Source organism: Nannospalax galili, unplaced genomic scaffold (genome assembly GCF_000622305.1).
Source record: "Nannospalax galili isolate Female #2095 unplaced genomic scaffold, S.galili_v1.0 scaffold1082, whole genome shotgun sequence".
Classification (NCBI taxonomy): Eukaryota; Metazoa; Chordata; class Mammalia; order Rodentia; family Spalacidae; genus Nannospalax; species Nannospalax galili.
Window position 1 is genome coordinate 145052 of NW_008348580.1, and position 15600 is coordinate 160651.

At 38.6% G+C, this 15600-nt stretch overlaps 2 protein-coding genes across 6 annotated transcripts in view; one reads left to right on the forward strand and one right to left on the reverse strand.

Moving 5' to 3' along the window:
- The window catches only part of Hacd4 (3-hydroxyacyl-CoA dehydratase 4), a 31525-nt gene extending 30550 nt beyond the window's left edge, over positions 1-975 (forward strand). For both annotated transcript variants that reach the window (XM_008845522.3, XM_017801210.2), the window contains one exon: positions 584-975. In XM_008845522.3, coding sequence (XP_008843744.1) covers positions 584-663 — 80 coding nt within the window. In that variant the 3' untranslated portion in view covers positions 664-975. The remainder of the gene's footprint in view (positions 1-583) is intronic.
- A 3574-nt stretch (positions 976-4549) lies between these two features.
- Focad (focadhesin) overlaps positions 4550-15600 on the reverse strand; it is a 399091-nt gene continuing 388040 nt past the window's right edge. For 3 of the 4 annotated variants that reach the window (XM_008845526.3, XM_008845525.3, XM_008845523.3), the window contains 3 exons: positions 9916-10167; positions 7321-7396; positions 5078-5151 (listed from right to left, as the gene is read on the reverse strand). In XM_008845526.3, coding sequence (XP_008843748.1) covers positions 5078-5151; positions 7321-7396; positions 9916-10167 — 402 coding nt within the window. Of the gene's footprint in view, positions 5152-7320; positions 7397-9915; positions 10168-15600 lie in introns of all 4 variants that reach the window. The other variant, XM_029569601.1, reaches the window with a different exon arrangement.

Consider the following 15600-nt stretch of genomic DNA (forward strand, 5'->3'; position numbering starts at 1 on the left):
AAACTAAATTAAATTAAAATTTTAAAAAATGATTAAAAATAATAATTCTTCAAAGCATAAATATTTTCTCAATAATTGCATTATTAATAAAAGCATTACCACTGAAATCTACCTGACGACTTTATATCCATGCTCAGATGCCAAGGATCCGAGTTTAACAGACTGTGACTAGTAATAATCAGATACGTAGAGATTAGAGGCACATGTGCAAACATCTAAGTGTTAGTTGCATTAAAAATGAGTTTTTCCTGTATGAAACAGTATATTTTAAAATGAAATGGAGATCTTTTTTAAAGGTTAAAACCTCATTAATTTTATGTCTTATAGTAAGGTATATGCTGAGTACAATATTGTATAACTGTAATAATTCAACTATAAACCTAAAAATTTACGGCAAATTTTAAAAGAAATGCATCTTAGCTCAGGAAATTGTTATTGAATATGTCAATGCTGTTGTAATGAAATGCTTCTTTTAAGTATGTGGTTATTAAATAATAAAAAAATCCAAACACTTAAAAAAAAACGATTCTTTAAAAAAAAAAAGGATAACCAACCTTACTTTGCACTTCATTCTTCACTTTAGGTATGTATTTTACCTACAGTCATCTTTACATGGAAAGAAGAGATGTCCTCAGAGTCTTTTCCATAAAAAAGAAAATGTGAGGAACAGCATTCCAGCAGGATAAGAGAGAAGACAGGTTTTCAGATTAAGCTGCAGCAAATACAACACAACACTGGACACATTATGGTGGGACAACACCTACTTGACAAAAATATGTAACATGAATTACTGAAGTCCTCACAACAGTCTGTGTTGTTCATTCACTGTATTTTTAAACATATACTCTTCATACGCCCTGCTTCATCAGAGCTGTGGATTTCATGCAAGTTACATCTGTACTGTGTGAATTGTATTTTTTTTCCTGTAAAGTTAATGAAAAATAGATTAACTGGAATAAATTCAATTGACTTGAGAAGCCAAAATAACTGCTGTATTCACAAATAGCAGATGTATATGGGGGAATGCTGTAAAATGTGCTCTTTAATTCTAGAATAATATGCTTTATAGATAAATGGCACTGCCCCAAGAACTAAAAACCTTGAAGATTAGATGTACTTAGAAAACTAAACACCTTTCTAAGCCTTATGCTCAGGCTGCTATGCTGTATCACAAAGCCCCCAAATTGGATGGTTCAAACAATAGGAATTTATTCTCTTTACATTTTTGGAGGCTCAGACATTTAAAAGCAAGGTGCTAGTGAATTCAGTGAGGTTGGTGTAGATGTGAACTGCAGATCCAATGAGCCGCTCCCATTAAAAGTGCTGCATAAGTTTGAACTGCAGGGAATGGAGATAGGACAGAGTGAGAAAAGATGGTTGGACTTCTTGGATTTGACAGAATGGGACCCTAGAGCTATTTGGCTGTAAATATTTACTGTCCTTAAAGACAAGAGAAGAATACTGCTGACAGTGACTCACAGATTATCAGAGCAGCCTCCTAAATTGCACAGGGGCAACTTATCAACCATGATTTTTCTGGTTAATCACGATGTATTCCCTAAGTAAACGGGAGCTTCCTCTTCAGATGTCTTTCCTTTCTCAGCTCTGATGAAAATCATTACCATCAACCCCTAAATAGTGATGTCAGCATCGAAACTCTTCCAGTTTCTATTAATTGTGCAATTTAAAAGCTGCTTCTCCATTTTTACATTGTGGCTACAGCAGCATCTCACCACGTGGTATCCACTCTCTCCCTGACTGCCGTAACAAAATGCTGTAAGTTGAGAGATTCTTGAAATCAGAAAGGCCAATAGCAAGATGGCAGCCAACTGAGCTTCCAGTGAGGTTCCAAAGTCACAACTGATTCTTGACAGCAGGTCACAGATGGATGTCTTCTTGTTGTATACCCACACGGTAGAGAAAGAAACATCTCTCCCAGGTCCTTCCATAAATGAACCAATCCCCTTCACCGAGGTTCCCTCCTCAAACTTACTTTCTAAAAGCCCTACCTCCAATACTTCCACTCCAAAAGAAGTTAACTTATAGCTTGATATTTTTTAATTTTTTTTGCAAACTCTTAGTTACCATAGAGCCATTACATTATTAATAGAACAAAGATTTTTAGATGCTTGTATAGATCCCAACATCTGAAAGAGCATTTGGATAGTTCTGAGAGACATAATGTGGCTTTAATCCCACACATTAATTTTTTTGTGTGTCCCCAAATGTTATTTGTCTTGGCAACTTGTGTTTTCAAAAACTAACAGAAGAGGACTGGTAAGGAAAAATTTCCTTTTGTGTATAGTTAAGAACATCTGCTCTAAAAAAAGAAGAGGCTTTTCCCAAAGTGAAATATCTTGAGGGAACAATTTATTTTTTAGGGTCATACAGGTAACTGAGAGGAAGGGTCTTATTATTTCAATAACATATCTTTGAGCTGTTTAGTCTTTAGATTTACAATTTAGAATCTTTAGAGGTTCAAGTGACAGAAAAATCCCATCAATCTTCCATTCATTACCACTCAAAACAAATAGAAGAGCTAGACAAGAGAAGATTGAGATGTATCTCACCCCCCTTCCATTTTCAGACTTATTTTCAAAGACAGAAACAGAAATATGGCTTGAGAAGAAACTGGGCTGAAACAAAAAGAAAAATCTGTATTCTGAAGTCTAGGCAGATTCTTCCTCCCTGAAATCTGTGGTGGCTGATTCAAACCTGAAAAAGAGGTTTTCAGGACCCATTTCCTCTTCATTACTCCCTGCCTCCTGTTCCCAAGGTGATCTGGAATTGAAAGCCCATTACCCCATGCAAAAAGACCTGCTCTTCCATGCTATAGTTCTCAAACTTTCTAATTCAGGGGGCTGGAGACATGGCTCAGCAGTTAAGAGCACTGGTTGTTTATGCAGAGGACCAAGGTTTGAATCCCAGCACCCACATGGCAGATAACAACCATCTGTAACTACAGTTCCAGGGAATCTGACACCCTTTTCTCTGTGGGCATTGTACAACATGGGTGCGCCCATATGCATGCAGGCAATACACTCATATACATAAAAAAACTAACTTTCCAATTCAAAAGCCTAATACACACGTGAGGGTTGTTTCTATTATTGGATTGCACCAATCTACATTAAGCAAAAATGAGATTTTACCTTTGGTGAGGTCTGCATCTTAAAGTGGGAACTAAGGAAACTGATGTGGTAGAAATAGCTATGGATCTTAGGTTTTAGGATCTTTGACTCTAGGTAAAGTTATATCACTTACTAGATATGTTTACTCTATTTTAAAATAGAAAACAATGCTTCCTAACGTATTGCAGCAAGACTTAAATAAGCTAATCCAAAGGAAAGATCTAGAGCGCTTAGGGTCTGACTCCTAACAGTAAATGTTTGCTGAGTCTCAATTTCTAATTGGTAGAAAGCGTACAATGGTGCGTGTCGGAAGGAGAAGAAAAGCTGGTATAAAATTTCTACCTTCTTGGCTTAAAATTCATTTCCCTATAGCCCAATCTCTAATGAAATTACATATTTAGAAAATAAAATTGGTGTTATTTTTAACCTAGCAGGTACATTTGGTGACAACATGAAGGTACCTGCTACATGAGATTACTAGATGTTCTTTTGTGAGGCCCAAGGTACTGTGGCTATGGTGTGACCAATACAAAGGTACCTTACTTCACAGGCATCATTTTTCTTTTTAATGATCCCAAATAATAAGTACAGTTATATGAGTGGCTAAAGACAGAGTCCCAGGTGATGAGTGTGTGAAGTAACAATAATTAGCAAGCATCAAAATTAAAACATTGGCTATGGGACTACAGAGATGGTTCAGTGGTTAAGCTGTCCTTATAGGGGATCTGGGTTTGATTCCCAGCACCTACATGGAGGCTAACAACTGTCCATAACTCCAGTTCCAGGGGATCTGACCCCCCCCCACACTTCTGACCTCTGTGGGCACTGTACAACATGGGTACACTTACATACATTCAGGCAATACACTCCTACACATAAAATAAAAATAATAAAAAAAGTAAAACGTTGGCTGAGTCTCCAGCCATTGAGCTAAATGAAACTTGGATACTGTCACAAACCTTTAGGTTACTAATTACTTTGATGAAGAAAGCTGTACTTACAAAAAGATCAGTCTTTAGAGGAGGTATTTATCCTTTTAGCCTGTCATCTTTCTTCTGGGGAAACAGTTCAGATGGTCTGCTTTGGGCTGCCTCTGCTCATCTCAGCCCAAGACCTGACTAGACACACGATTCAGGCCTGGTCTGTGAGTATAGGCCACATGCTAGGGTGACCAAACACTTGTTTAAAGACTTACAAGTGACCCTGCCTAACTGCTGTCCTTGCCATATTGCTTCTGCCAGGCCGATGGGGAAAGGAACCTTTACCTTTGAGGTTGGCAGCCATCTTGCCAATTATGTGGAATGATCTCCGGAGGGACAAAGTCTCACAGCATCACAGGGCTCATCAGATCCACCCTTAAATTTCTTGGTTTGGATAACTTTTACATGCATTCAGACAGCAAAGCACAGAAATTATACCATCATTAATGAATCTGGTTTATTCAATATCATGCCTATTAATTTGAATGTGTGTAGCAGTTCCAAGTGTGTGTTTTAGCAACAGGAATAAAGGTTGTCTAAATCACTGAGTCAGTGACCATCTTCTTTGAGGCTTCATGAACAATAGATTCCAATACTATTGTCACCATTATGATTTCCTTTCGCTGACAAAACCTTCCCATATACTTAAAAATAAAAGTCACATTGCACAAAATTCACAAGATTATTTTACTATAATTCAAAGAAGAGAAGACAGTTTTCACAAAGAAAAAAAAAATGCTCACAAAGAACTCTGGCCAAATCAAAGTCATGTTCCTGCTTCAGTTTCAAATGACATGAGTACCAAAGCAGCACACCCTTCTCCTGTACAGGTCGAACTGTCAGTATGTGACCACCTTGTCATGACCTTTGACTGCGAGGATCAACGTCTCACCAATCTCAAATATGAATCCGCCACTTCTACAGTCTGCCTTATTCAGCATAGAATGTGTCGGTTCCTTGTAAACTTCACCAACCATATGCTCTGGTCCATGTGGCTTTCTTCTTAAACTCTGGGAGAACTCTCAAGGACAGCAGGGTAGCTAAGAGGACATAAGAAAACCAGAGTGTACTATTGCATTTGAGGGGAACTATATTTGAAAAAGTCATGTTGACCAAAAAGGTGTCTGAACAGAGCTTGGTACTTTCTCACTTGGCTAATCTTCAAGACTAAGAATTCCCATCAAATCTTGGCAGAATTTTAATGGCAAAAGAAAAAAAATACTTTTTACAGGTTGGGAAGGCAGCTTGTTAGCCACCCCCTTTTCTTTCTTTGAAGTTATTCTATAATCAGTTAATAGGAAATTCTGCAGAATTACTGATATTTGGGATGCTAGAAGTATTGTTTTTCTTAATGTCATTACTAATTACATGAGTGACTCCCCTGTGTAAAAGTAGATTTTAGATTTGTGTTCTTTTCTACTTGACTATGAATAATTCCATTCAGTGTTTAAAGAAAAAAATGTCACTCCTATAACCAAGTTAAGCTCATGTGATCAATGAAGCAACTATAACTGTACTAAATTTTACTTGGACATGTATCCATAATCTATATATATATATTCCCTGTTCTGTCATGGGTCACCAAGGGAGCAATTTAAAGTACAGAAATTTTGAATAATTACTTTATATCTTATATATAGTATAAATGTAATATATCAGAGATTACTATCTATATCTTATTCTAGAGTATTAATATAAATACATTGAGATGCTATTTAAAATATGAGAATATGGACGAATGTAGGGAATCAAGGCCCCTCCAGTAACCCAAAGACTACATAATTAAGGGAACATGGGCTTAAACTAAGTTGTTGTTTTCTTCATTGGTATCAGCTGTTAATTTTGTGGCCTAACTGTGTGTTTGGAGCAACCAATGTTATCATGGACCTGTGACCAAACACACAAACAGAGGGAGTCCTATCAGCAAATCTTTAGGGATAGATACAGTGAAACTGTCTCCAATCACAGCCTGATTGCCAATGAAGTTCTGTGTTGTATGAGAATCATCAACCATATGCTTCTCACTCTCTCAGGGATAGGTAGAAGGATTGGAAATCCTGCTTGTTTAAAAATTAAAATTAGACCATACTAAAAGCAGAATGAGTCATACAAATTCCAGGCTAGATAAATAATCACAGCGGCCAATGGGAATGGCACTTTAAGAACATCAGCATGTGCACTGCCTCCAGACCCTCAAGTCCCAAGACACAGATGACAAATGGCCAAATGAGTTCTCATGTTGGAGGAAAAAAATCTACAACACTTTCTGAAAGCTCTTCCATGTTTTGGGTCCCTCCGTCATAGTGTTTCAAAGTCAGTGGAGAAGTATAAATGAGTGAAAATTCACTGAATGCCTGATAGTGTAGGAAACCCTAGATCCCTCAGCAAAACACTAAGCAGCTAGAAGCTCATGTAAGGACACACTTGGCAATTTAAAAATAATGGTAAAATAAAATTCAATTTGTCTATGTGTACTTTTCAATTGTTTCACATTTTAAATATGTAAAAGAGTACTCATATACAGAATGGGGGGGGAAACCTTATGGAAATTATCAAAAAACCTTATAGAAATTATCAAAAATATCTCTGGGCAATGGGACTCTGGATTTCTGACTGTTGTATTTTTACTGTTTTGAACTTTGCAAGTTTTAAATAAAATATTGAATATCTAAAAGTTAAATTTAAAGGCACTGAAACTCCTTTATAACCCATTATTTTTTGGCTCAGAGTGACACATTAAGGATCCTTTCTGAAACCAATGTACTAGAGTGTTCTATTTCATATCACAGACAACAATGCATGGTATTCACTTATCCTGGACATAAAGCATTAAGTAACATGTCAACTTGACATACCTGGTAAGAAAGAACATTAGTTGGGGAATTTCTTCTATCAGACTGGACTCTGACCAGGTCTGTGAGGCGTTTTCTTGAATGTTGAGTGATGTGTGAGGGCCCAGCCCACTGTGGGCAGAGCCACACCTGGGCAGGTGGCCCTGTGTTGTATAAGAACAGGCCAGGGGAGCAAGCCAGTAAGCAGTACACCTCCACGGTCTCTGCTTCAGCTTCTGCCTCCAGATTCCTACCCAGGCTTCCTTTGGTGATGGACTGTCACTTGGAAGAGTAAGATGAAATAAACCCTTTCTTCCCCAAGTTGTTTTAAGTCAGTGTTTTATCATAGCAACAGAGATGCAAACTAGGATATAATACCTTTCAAAACATCCTTTGACTTTGCAGAGAAGGATCCTTTAGGATTTTCCAGGATGCTTAATAGCCAGTCAATGAACTAGGGGGGAAAAGAACATTGTCCATAAGAAAATCCCACTATCAGCATAAGCTGAATCAGTCTCTTGGGCCTACACACATGAGTAAAAGTGCAATTCCTGCCTGGGTTGGAGAAGTAGAAATGAGACAGAGTAAGAACAAGATATAGGGGTGGGGAAGCAGAGATGAGACAGGGACTAAAGATGAGATAGAAACACAGCCCCCCAAATCAAAGGAACTCAAAAAGTCAAATTCACTTCCCTAATGAAAACATTGAGGCCTGGTATAGACAGAACATGGTATCATGGCTCCAAGGGGTTTCTGTGTACCCCAAACATTATTGCTAGTCATTCTGAGATGCTCAGGGAGGTTAGAAGCCTTGCCCATGTCCAGTCTCTTGGAATCCTGAGAGATTTGAACCCAACTACACCTGTCTGCAAAGTCCCAAGTGTTGTCTTTGCATCATGCTGCCTCCCACTGGTTCCATATGCATTTTGGCCTAGGTTCAGAAGCTGGGTAAAAAAATAGGGAAACCACTACACAGCCTGTTCTGAAACTAAGATGAGAACAGTTTGTGCCCAAATGAATATGAAATAGAATGCAAGAAGCATAGAATAATTTTTAAAGCTTTTAAAAATATTTATTTATTTATTTATTTATTTATTTATTTATTTATTCTTGTGAAAGTCAGAAAACAACTTGCAGAGCTGGTCCTCTCCTTGTTTTTAAGTGCTTCTGTGTTGTGCAATGCCTGAAGAGATCAGAAAAGGGCATTGGATTCCCCTGGAACTAGAGTTATAGATGGTTGTTAACTGCCATGTGGGTGCTGGGAATCAAACCCAGGTCCTCTGCAAGAACAGCTAGAGCCCTTAACTACAGAGCCATCTCTCCAGCCCTTTTAAGCTTAAAAAAATTTTTTTTATGTGTATGATTGAATTGCTTGCATGTATGTAATTGCTCCTCTGTCATGCAGTGACCATAGAGGACAGAAGAAGGCATCAGATTCCCTGGAACTGGAGTTACAGATGGTTTTGAACTGCTATATAAATGCTGGGAACTAACCCAGGTCCTTTTGAAAGAGCAGCCAGTGGTCTTAATCACTGAGCCACTTCTGTAGCTCTGAAGCATAAAATAATTTAAGAGAGTAAAGCCTGCTGACTGTGAATAAATCCTGCATATGAGAACTCATCTCACTCATGAGTTTGATTTCCCAGGAAACAGCCAAAATTTTTTCTGAGTTGCATTTATGGTGATTTCATTGAAGACTGAATGCTACTCATCTTGCCTTACTACAAAACACAAGCAATCATTGACAGGTGTTGAGTGTTTTAACTTCAGATATGAGAAGCTGGGTTGAAAAAGTGAAGAAAATTTCCTATTTTTCTGTTTTAATTAATTTTTTTAATTTTCCTTCCTCAATTTGGTTTATAACTTACTGGTAAATAAATTAGTCACTGCAAATACATAATCAATGCAAGATGTGTATCCTGTGGTCCAAAATAACAGAGGGGACCACATTTCAATTTATTTTGGTTAAAAGTAGGGCATAAAATAAAAAACTTGGGGCCAGTACTATTAATGCTTCTCAGAGTTAAGGGAAAAAGTATTTCCCACTGAGATACTCAGTGGGGTTAGGCAGAGCTAAAACTGGGTTCACAGTTCAGAAATGTTTTTAAAGATTAATGTTCCTATCTTAAGAATAAACAACAAATTACTAGTTTTAAGCTTTCAACTTCTTAAAAATCCATTTTTGATTAAACGGGATTCAAAAAAAATCTTCTAATCAGCTGTATTACAGATAGAGCAAAGCCAGGTAATTCAAATTACAGAAAACAGTATCTTCACATGCTTTGGGGAAGTATTAAAAATCAAGATATTTCTGGGGCTGGAGAGATGGGTCAGAGGTTAAGAGCACTGACTGCTCTTGCAGAAGAACTAGGTTCGGTTCTTAGCGCCCACATGGTGGCTAACAACTATCTGTAGTTCAAGTTCCAGGTGATTCGATACCCTCTTCTGATCTCCTTGGGCATTGCACAACACGGGTGCACTTACATGCATGCAGGCAATACACGTACTCACATAAAATAAAAAAAATTAATGATATTACTTACAGCATGGGCTTTTCTGAGGATAACGGTGATGACAGAGGCTTTAACAAAACCCCATTTGGCATCTACCAGGGTTATGCCAGGTACACGGAGCAGGTCTGTGCAACCGAATGAGCACAGGGAATCTTTACTATGCTGCTCTAGATTAACATGTCCTCTGGAATGTTCAATGAGCCACCCCACAGGCACTGCCTACAACCCACTCCTTGCTTCCCACCTTGTATCCCACATATTATACCATCCTGAACGTTGAATTTGACTTCCTTTACGTCCTGACTTTGAGATTCTGATCTAAAATGAATGAAGGCATGGGCTTTCTCTCCAGCCATCCCCTAAGTGTAAGCATGTTGTTGTTGCTGTCACTGTTGTGTTTCTCGTCAATAGTTATCCTGAGCCCGCCTGCCCTACCAGGCAGGTAGTTGCCACCTCTCACCTTCTGGGTCTGTTCCTTCCATGGTTCTTTTTGCAGCAGCAGCAGCATGCTACCGGGAAGGAGGGTGAGAACCTCCTGCAGGGTGACCCTGTGCATTGGACTGCTGCCAAGGAAGGCAGATGCTAGCCCACTAGGGTCATTCTCCTGATGCCATGACAACCAACTGGCACTGAGGCCAAGGAGGAGTGGGGCTTCATGGTCTGCCCACACTACTACTGTGGCTGCAAATATCAGCAACAAGAAGTCCAAAGCCTGTCAAGGACATAGAAGCAACATTAAGTCATATTTTGCAATTCCAAGCGAGACAAGGTCACCTAACACAGCCTCCATCACGGTGCATGACTGCCTTCCCCTTCTCCCACCACCACCTGTCCCACTCATTACCCCAAAGAAAAACTGCAGTGAACAGCAAACTCAGAATTTCCATCTTAATGAAGAGACTATCTGGGGCTTTGGAAGTTTCCTGAGGTTCCCTTATATAAAGATAGAAGGTCTAACAGTTTAAATACTCTCTAACATTTCAGGAAAAGTATAATTTATTCTTAATCATATCATCTAAATACTCCTCTGTTTTGGTGTTTGTCAGAAGATAAAAATAAAAAGTTATTTATTGTTATGTGGTCCAAACTAATTTTTATAATTATGAAACATCTGATTATATTTTTATGTGTTTTTTTATTTTTGTTTGAGACAGAGTCTCTCTGTAGCCCCAGTTGGCCTGTGATGTAGTGATACAGACCAGCCTGGCCTCAATCTCACAGAGATCTGTCTGCCTCTGCCTCTGGAGTGCTGGGATTAAAGGCGTGTGCCACCATACTTGGCTGATTCTATTTTTTTGACTACAAAAAGTTTATCTTTGGGCATTAAAAAAAAAATCTGTCTGAGTATGCACAAGACCTGTACAAACCCAAGCCAGAAAAAATATATAGCAAGGATGAGAGAGTTTAGCAAGAAGCCCCAGTCCTAGCTGAGGATCTATTAGCAACTGATAGCTGCCGTGAAAGAGTGTCAGTTTTCTATACTGGTGTAGGTCCTTGTAGGTTGACCAGACTTAAAACCATCCTAGGTAACCTGTAAAAAGATTTACACATGGTAATGGAAATACCTCTGAGTTGTTGATTACTGTGATTTAAATTATACTTTTTCTGTTAATTTACATGCTGAGTGTTTTAAGATTTTTGCAAGAAAAACAAAGAAGATTGATTTAGACATGTGAAACTTAACTTTTGCGGGTGGTATGTGTTCTCTGGGACAGTCTTGCTAAGATTTGACCATTGTCAGACCTCGGTAAGTCTGTTAAAATCCTTAGTGGAGCTAGGATTTTAGGATACCTCATCTTCGCTCACCCTCTCCAACTCTTTGATACTGAGCAAATCTGAACAGTGTTAAAGCTGTGAGAAACTCAGACCATTCTGCTGCAATACCACATAAAGACATCAAGGTCCAGACCAAACTCCTGGCTGCCACCTGAACCAACATTAAGCCAAGACTTTGTGATAGTGGCTTACCTCCCTGTCAGTGCGAATTTCTTTGACTTCATTAACCTCTTGTCCTTGTCTCCTTGTTCCTTTACAAATATCTCCCATGTTACCTAATCTACTCTTTGTCCTTGATCCTTACCATTTAGTAGCAATATTGTTTAAAAAAATCAAAATTATATAAACTGCATGGATGTAAGTACATCATGTGTGCAATGCCTGTGGAGGCCAGAAAAGGGCATCAGATCCCTTGGAACTGGAGTTACAGATGGGTGTTAGTCACCATGTGAGTGCTAGGAATCAAACCTTGGTCCTCTGCAAGAACAGCCACTGCTCTTAACTGCTGAGCCATCTCTCCAGCCTAGCAATACTATTTTTAGTTAATGTATAAAATACTGGGTTTCATTATGAAATTTTCTTTCACACAGACTATCATACCTTGCTTACCATACCTGCTCCTTTTCCCAGTGTTCCCCTTTCCTGCTCTTGCTGGTCCCCTTCCTACTTCTAGCCCCTCTTCTGCTTTCATTCATATCTACATCTGTATCTGTGGGAGTGAATGTGATATTTGCCTCCCCTCCCCAATTACCCTCTTTTTACCCTGTTTCCCTTTAGATTCCCCCACCACATAGTTCTCTTCTACTTTCATATCATTCATATATATGTATATATATCTGGATTATTTGTAATATCTAGATTATATAATACATATAGGGATAATATCTAGATTAATACAAGGAAAAACATGTAGCATTTGTCTTTCTGAGCATTTGGCTTATTTCACTTAACATTAGCTCTCCAGCATCCAAAAAAAGTAAAACAAAAAGAAAACAGAAAATTAATAAAAGTTTAGGAAAATTAGAAGAAAAAGAAGACTCAATTAGCTGGAAAAAAAAAGTTTAAAAAGTAGTCATCGATCTCTTAAAATCCCAGCCTGTGAATTAAAATTTTACTAACTTCAAAAAGACACAATTCTTCACACAAATGATGCAGAACTTCAAAAAACATCTTGTGTTATGCAAAGTTTACTGTACCTGGAAGAATGCCTACATAGAAAACTAAGGAAAAAGAGTGGGAAAGAGCTTTTTTCATGTGATTAAGCGTCTTTAAATCCACCTAATACCAGAGGATTTTAGTTTTGGTGGGGGTCATAGGACACCTTGCAGGTATGATGAAAAATCCCCTCCAAGAAACACACATATATATAGGTTAGGACTGGCATGCATAAAGATTATTTGCATATACTTCAGGAATCCCTTTATATTAAGCATTTTTAATCACATGTAGGCAACAGACAAGGCCTAAACCTAGCACTCCCACATACTTTATGGAATACAAGACTCTAGGTTGTGTCTCTAGCTAGTGTCCTTTGTGTTCTGCATACCAAGGAATGTGTTTTGTGATAGTGCATACCTTTAAGAAGCAGAAGTGGGTGGATCTCTGGGTGTTGAAGGCCAGCCTGGACTACATAGAAAGTTCCAGGCCAGCTAGAGTTACATAGTGAGACCCTGTCTCAGATAAAATAAATAAAATAAAATAAAATAAATAAGACAAAATAAACAAACAAAAATATCATTTGAGTGAATTGAGTAAAGGGGTAGCCTATGTAATGGGGAAAAACATCTTTACCAGCTATACCTCTGACAGAGGTTTAGTATCTAGAATATACAAAGAACTAAAATAAAAAATAAACAACCCAATTAAAAATTGAGATACAGAACTAAACAGAGTTCTCAAAAGATGAAATACAAATGGCTGTGAAATATCTTCTAAAATGCTCAATATCTTTAGCCATCAAGGAAATGTAAAGTAAAATTACTTTGAGATTATCCAAGTCAAAATGACTAAGATCCAAAAAACAAACAATGACAAATGCTGGGGAGGATGTGGGGTCAGGGGAACACTTATTCACTGCTGGTGGGAATGGAAACTGGTGTAGCCACTATGGAAATCGGCATGGAGGTTCCTCAATAAGCTAGAAATACATCTACCATATGATTCAGCCACATCACTCTTAGGCATACACCCAAAGGACTCTATATCCTCCTATGGATATAACTCATCCATGTTCATTGTTGCTCTATTCGCAAAAGCCAAAAATGGAAACAACCTAGATATCCATTAACTGATGAATGGATAATGAAAATAGGGTACATTTACACAATGGAATATGATACCACAGTTAAGAAAAACAAAACTGTGAAATTCACAGGTAAATGAATGCAAGTGGAAACTGAGGTAACCCAGACACAGAAAGATGAGTGTAGCACGTTCTGTCTCATCTGTGGATGCCAACTTTGAATCTTTAGATATGTATGTTTCAATTAGAAAATCCATAGAGATCAGGAATCTATTAAGGGGTCATGGTGGGGGGCTTTATGGGAGGGAAGACAGAATGCAGTGATATAGAAGGAGAAAGGGGAATAATGGAAGAGGATGAAATGGGATGGGGAATGGGAGGGCAGAGTAGAGAAGGAAGTATGGAAGCTTTGTTGAAAAAGTCATATGGAAATCTACTACTATGGAAGCTTCTTAAAATATATATATGAGATATAAAAAATTTAAATGGAGGTGCCCTATAACAGGAGGAGGACAATGCCCCTACCAAAACCATAGGCTAGCAAAGAAAAAGCCCAATGCCAGGAATGGGCTTTTGGAGTTGGTGACCAAGGGCATCCCACAGACAATACTGATTACTGTCAATGCTACCTGCCAGAACTTGATGGTAAGACCCTATTACTAAAGGCACTACATGTAAGTCATAGAACAAACATGGAGAAATCAGGCTGGTATTAACCTTGAAGATTCAACTCCACTGGATAACTTTCATAATACTGAAAGGTGTTATCTAGGCATGTTACCAGAAAAGAAAAGTAATCATCAACATGAACTCTGTGAGCTACACTGACTGGTCTGGCAAGATACGCCCACTGGTGCAATAGTGGCATGAATGTTATGGGAGTAACAAACAAGTTTCTAATTGAATTTAAGGTCCACTTCACAAGATAAAGTCCATACCTGGCACTGTTATCAGGGCCAAGAACCCCTGTGGCTAGACAGGTCACAGGCCATAAGTGAGAATCTACTATTATTATTCTGCTAAATAGACATAGTATTAAACCCATAGGTTAATGCATCTCTCAACTCTCACTAGAAGTCTCTTCTTGAAGCAGATGGTGATTAATACAGAGACCTACAACTTGTTAATGTGCAGAGAATAAGAGATTGTGGATCTTATCCCTAAATGGGACACCTATATCACACCCTGTCCTCCTCCCAAGGCCCACAGATCACTGTGGAGAGGGGTTAGAAAGGCTGTTGGTAGACCAATGGTTGGTGGATGAACAGAAGTATACTGTTTTCTGGGCACAATAGGGCAGTTGCACATATGAACCGACAGTGCTGGTGACAGATGTACAAGACCTGTGTAAGCCCAAGCCAGACAAAAACCCAGCACGGATGGGGGAAGTGGGCAAGAAGCTCCAGTCCTACCTGAGGAACTCCTGGCAATTGATAGCTGCTGGAAGAAGCATAATCAGTTTCTAAAGGCACGATGAAAGATAGTTTGACCACATTCCAGGGGATACACCTACACCCAAAGAGCATTTGGGGAACATAAATTAAACTTGACAGGCCTTAAAAAATAGAGGAACACTGAGCCATCTCTCCAGGCCCGAAAATATATTTTGAAAAAAATATCTCAACTGGGGCTGGAGAAACATATGTTCTCCCTCATATGTGGATCCTAGAACCAAACCCTGAAAAGTGAGTACGTATCCAGACATAACTACAGGAACCAGGATAATGGAAAGGAAACGGAGGTAAAGGAAAAGAAAGAACCCGAAAGAGAAGAACAGGAGGAAACAGGCCTTAATAAGGGACATATGGATAAAAACTGGGTTAGTTTAAGGGAGGGGGGGAAGGAAGGGTGTACAAGGAACCTAGGGGATAAAGGGAAAGAAGGAGCTCAAGAGAGGTAGGACCATAGGAGAAGGGTAAAGGGTATTGAGAAAGGGGGGAAATAGGGGCACCATAAGTGGGAAAACCATGATGGAGGGGTGAGACAATGTGAGAGATAAATAATGCCTAGGTAGTTTTAAAAACCAGAGGGAACCATATTAGCCCAACAACCTACTGACAAATTATACATACCAGATCAAGAAATATATGTCTAGGCAAGGTTTACCTGAGAACAATTGGCCTTTGA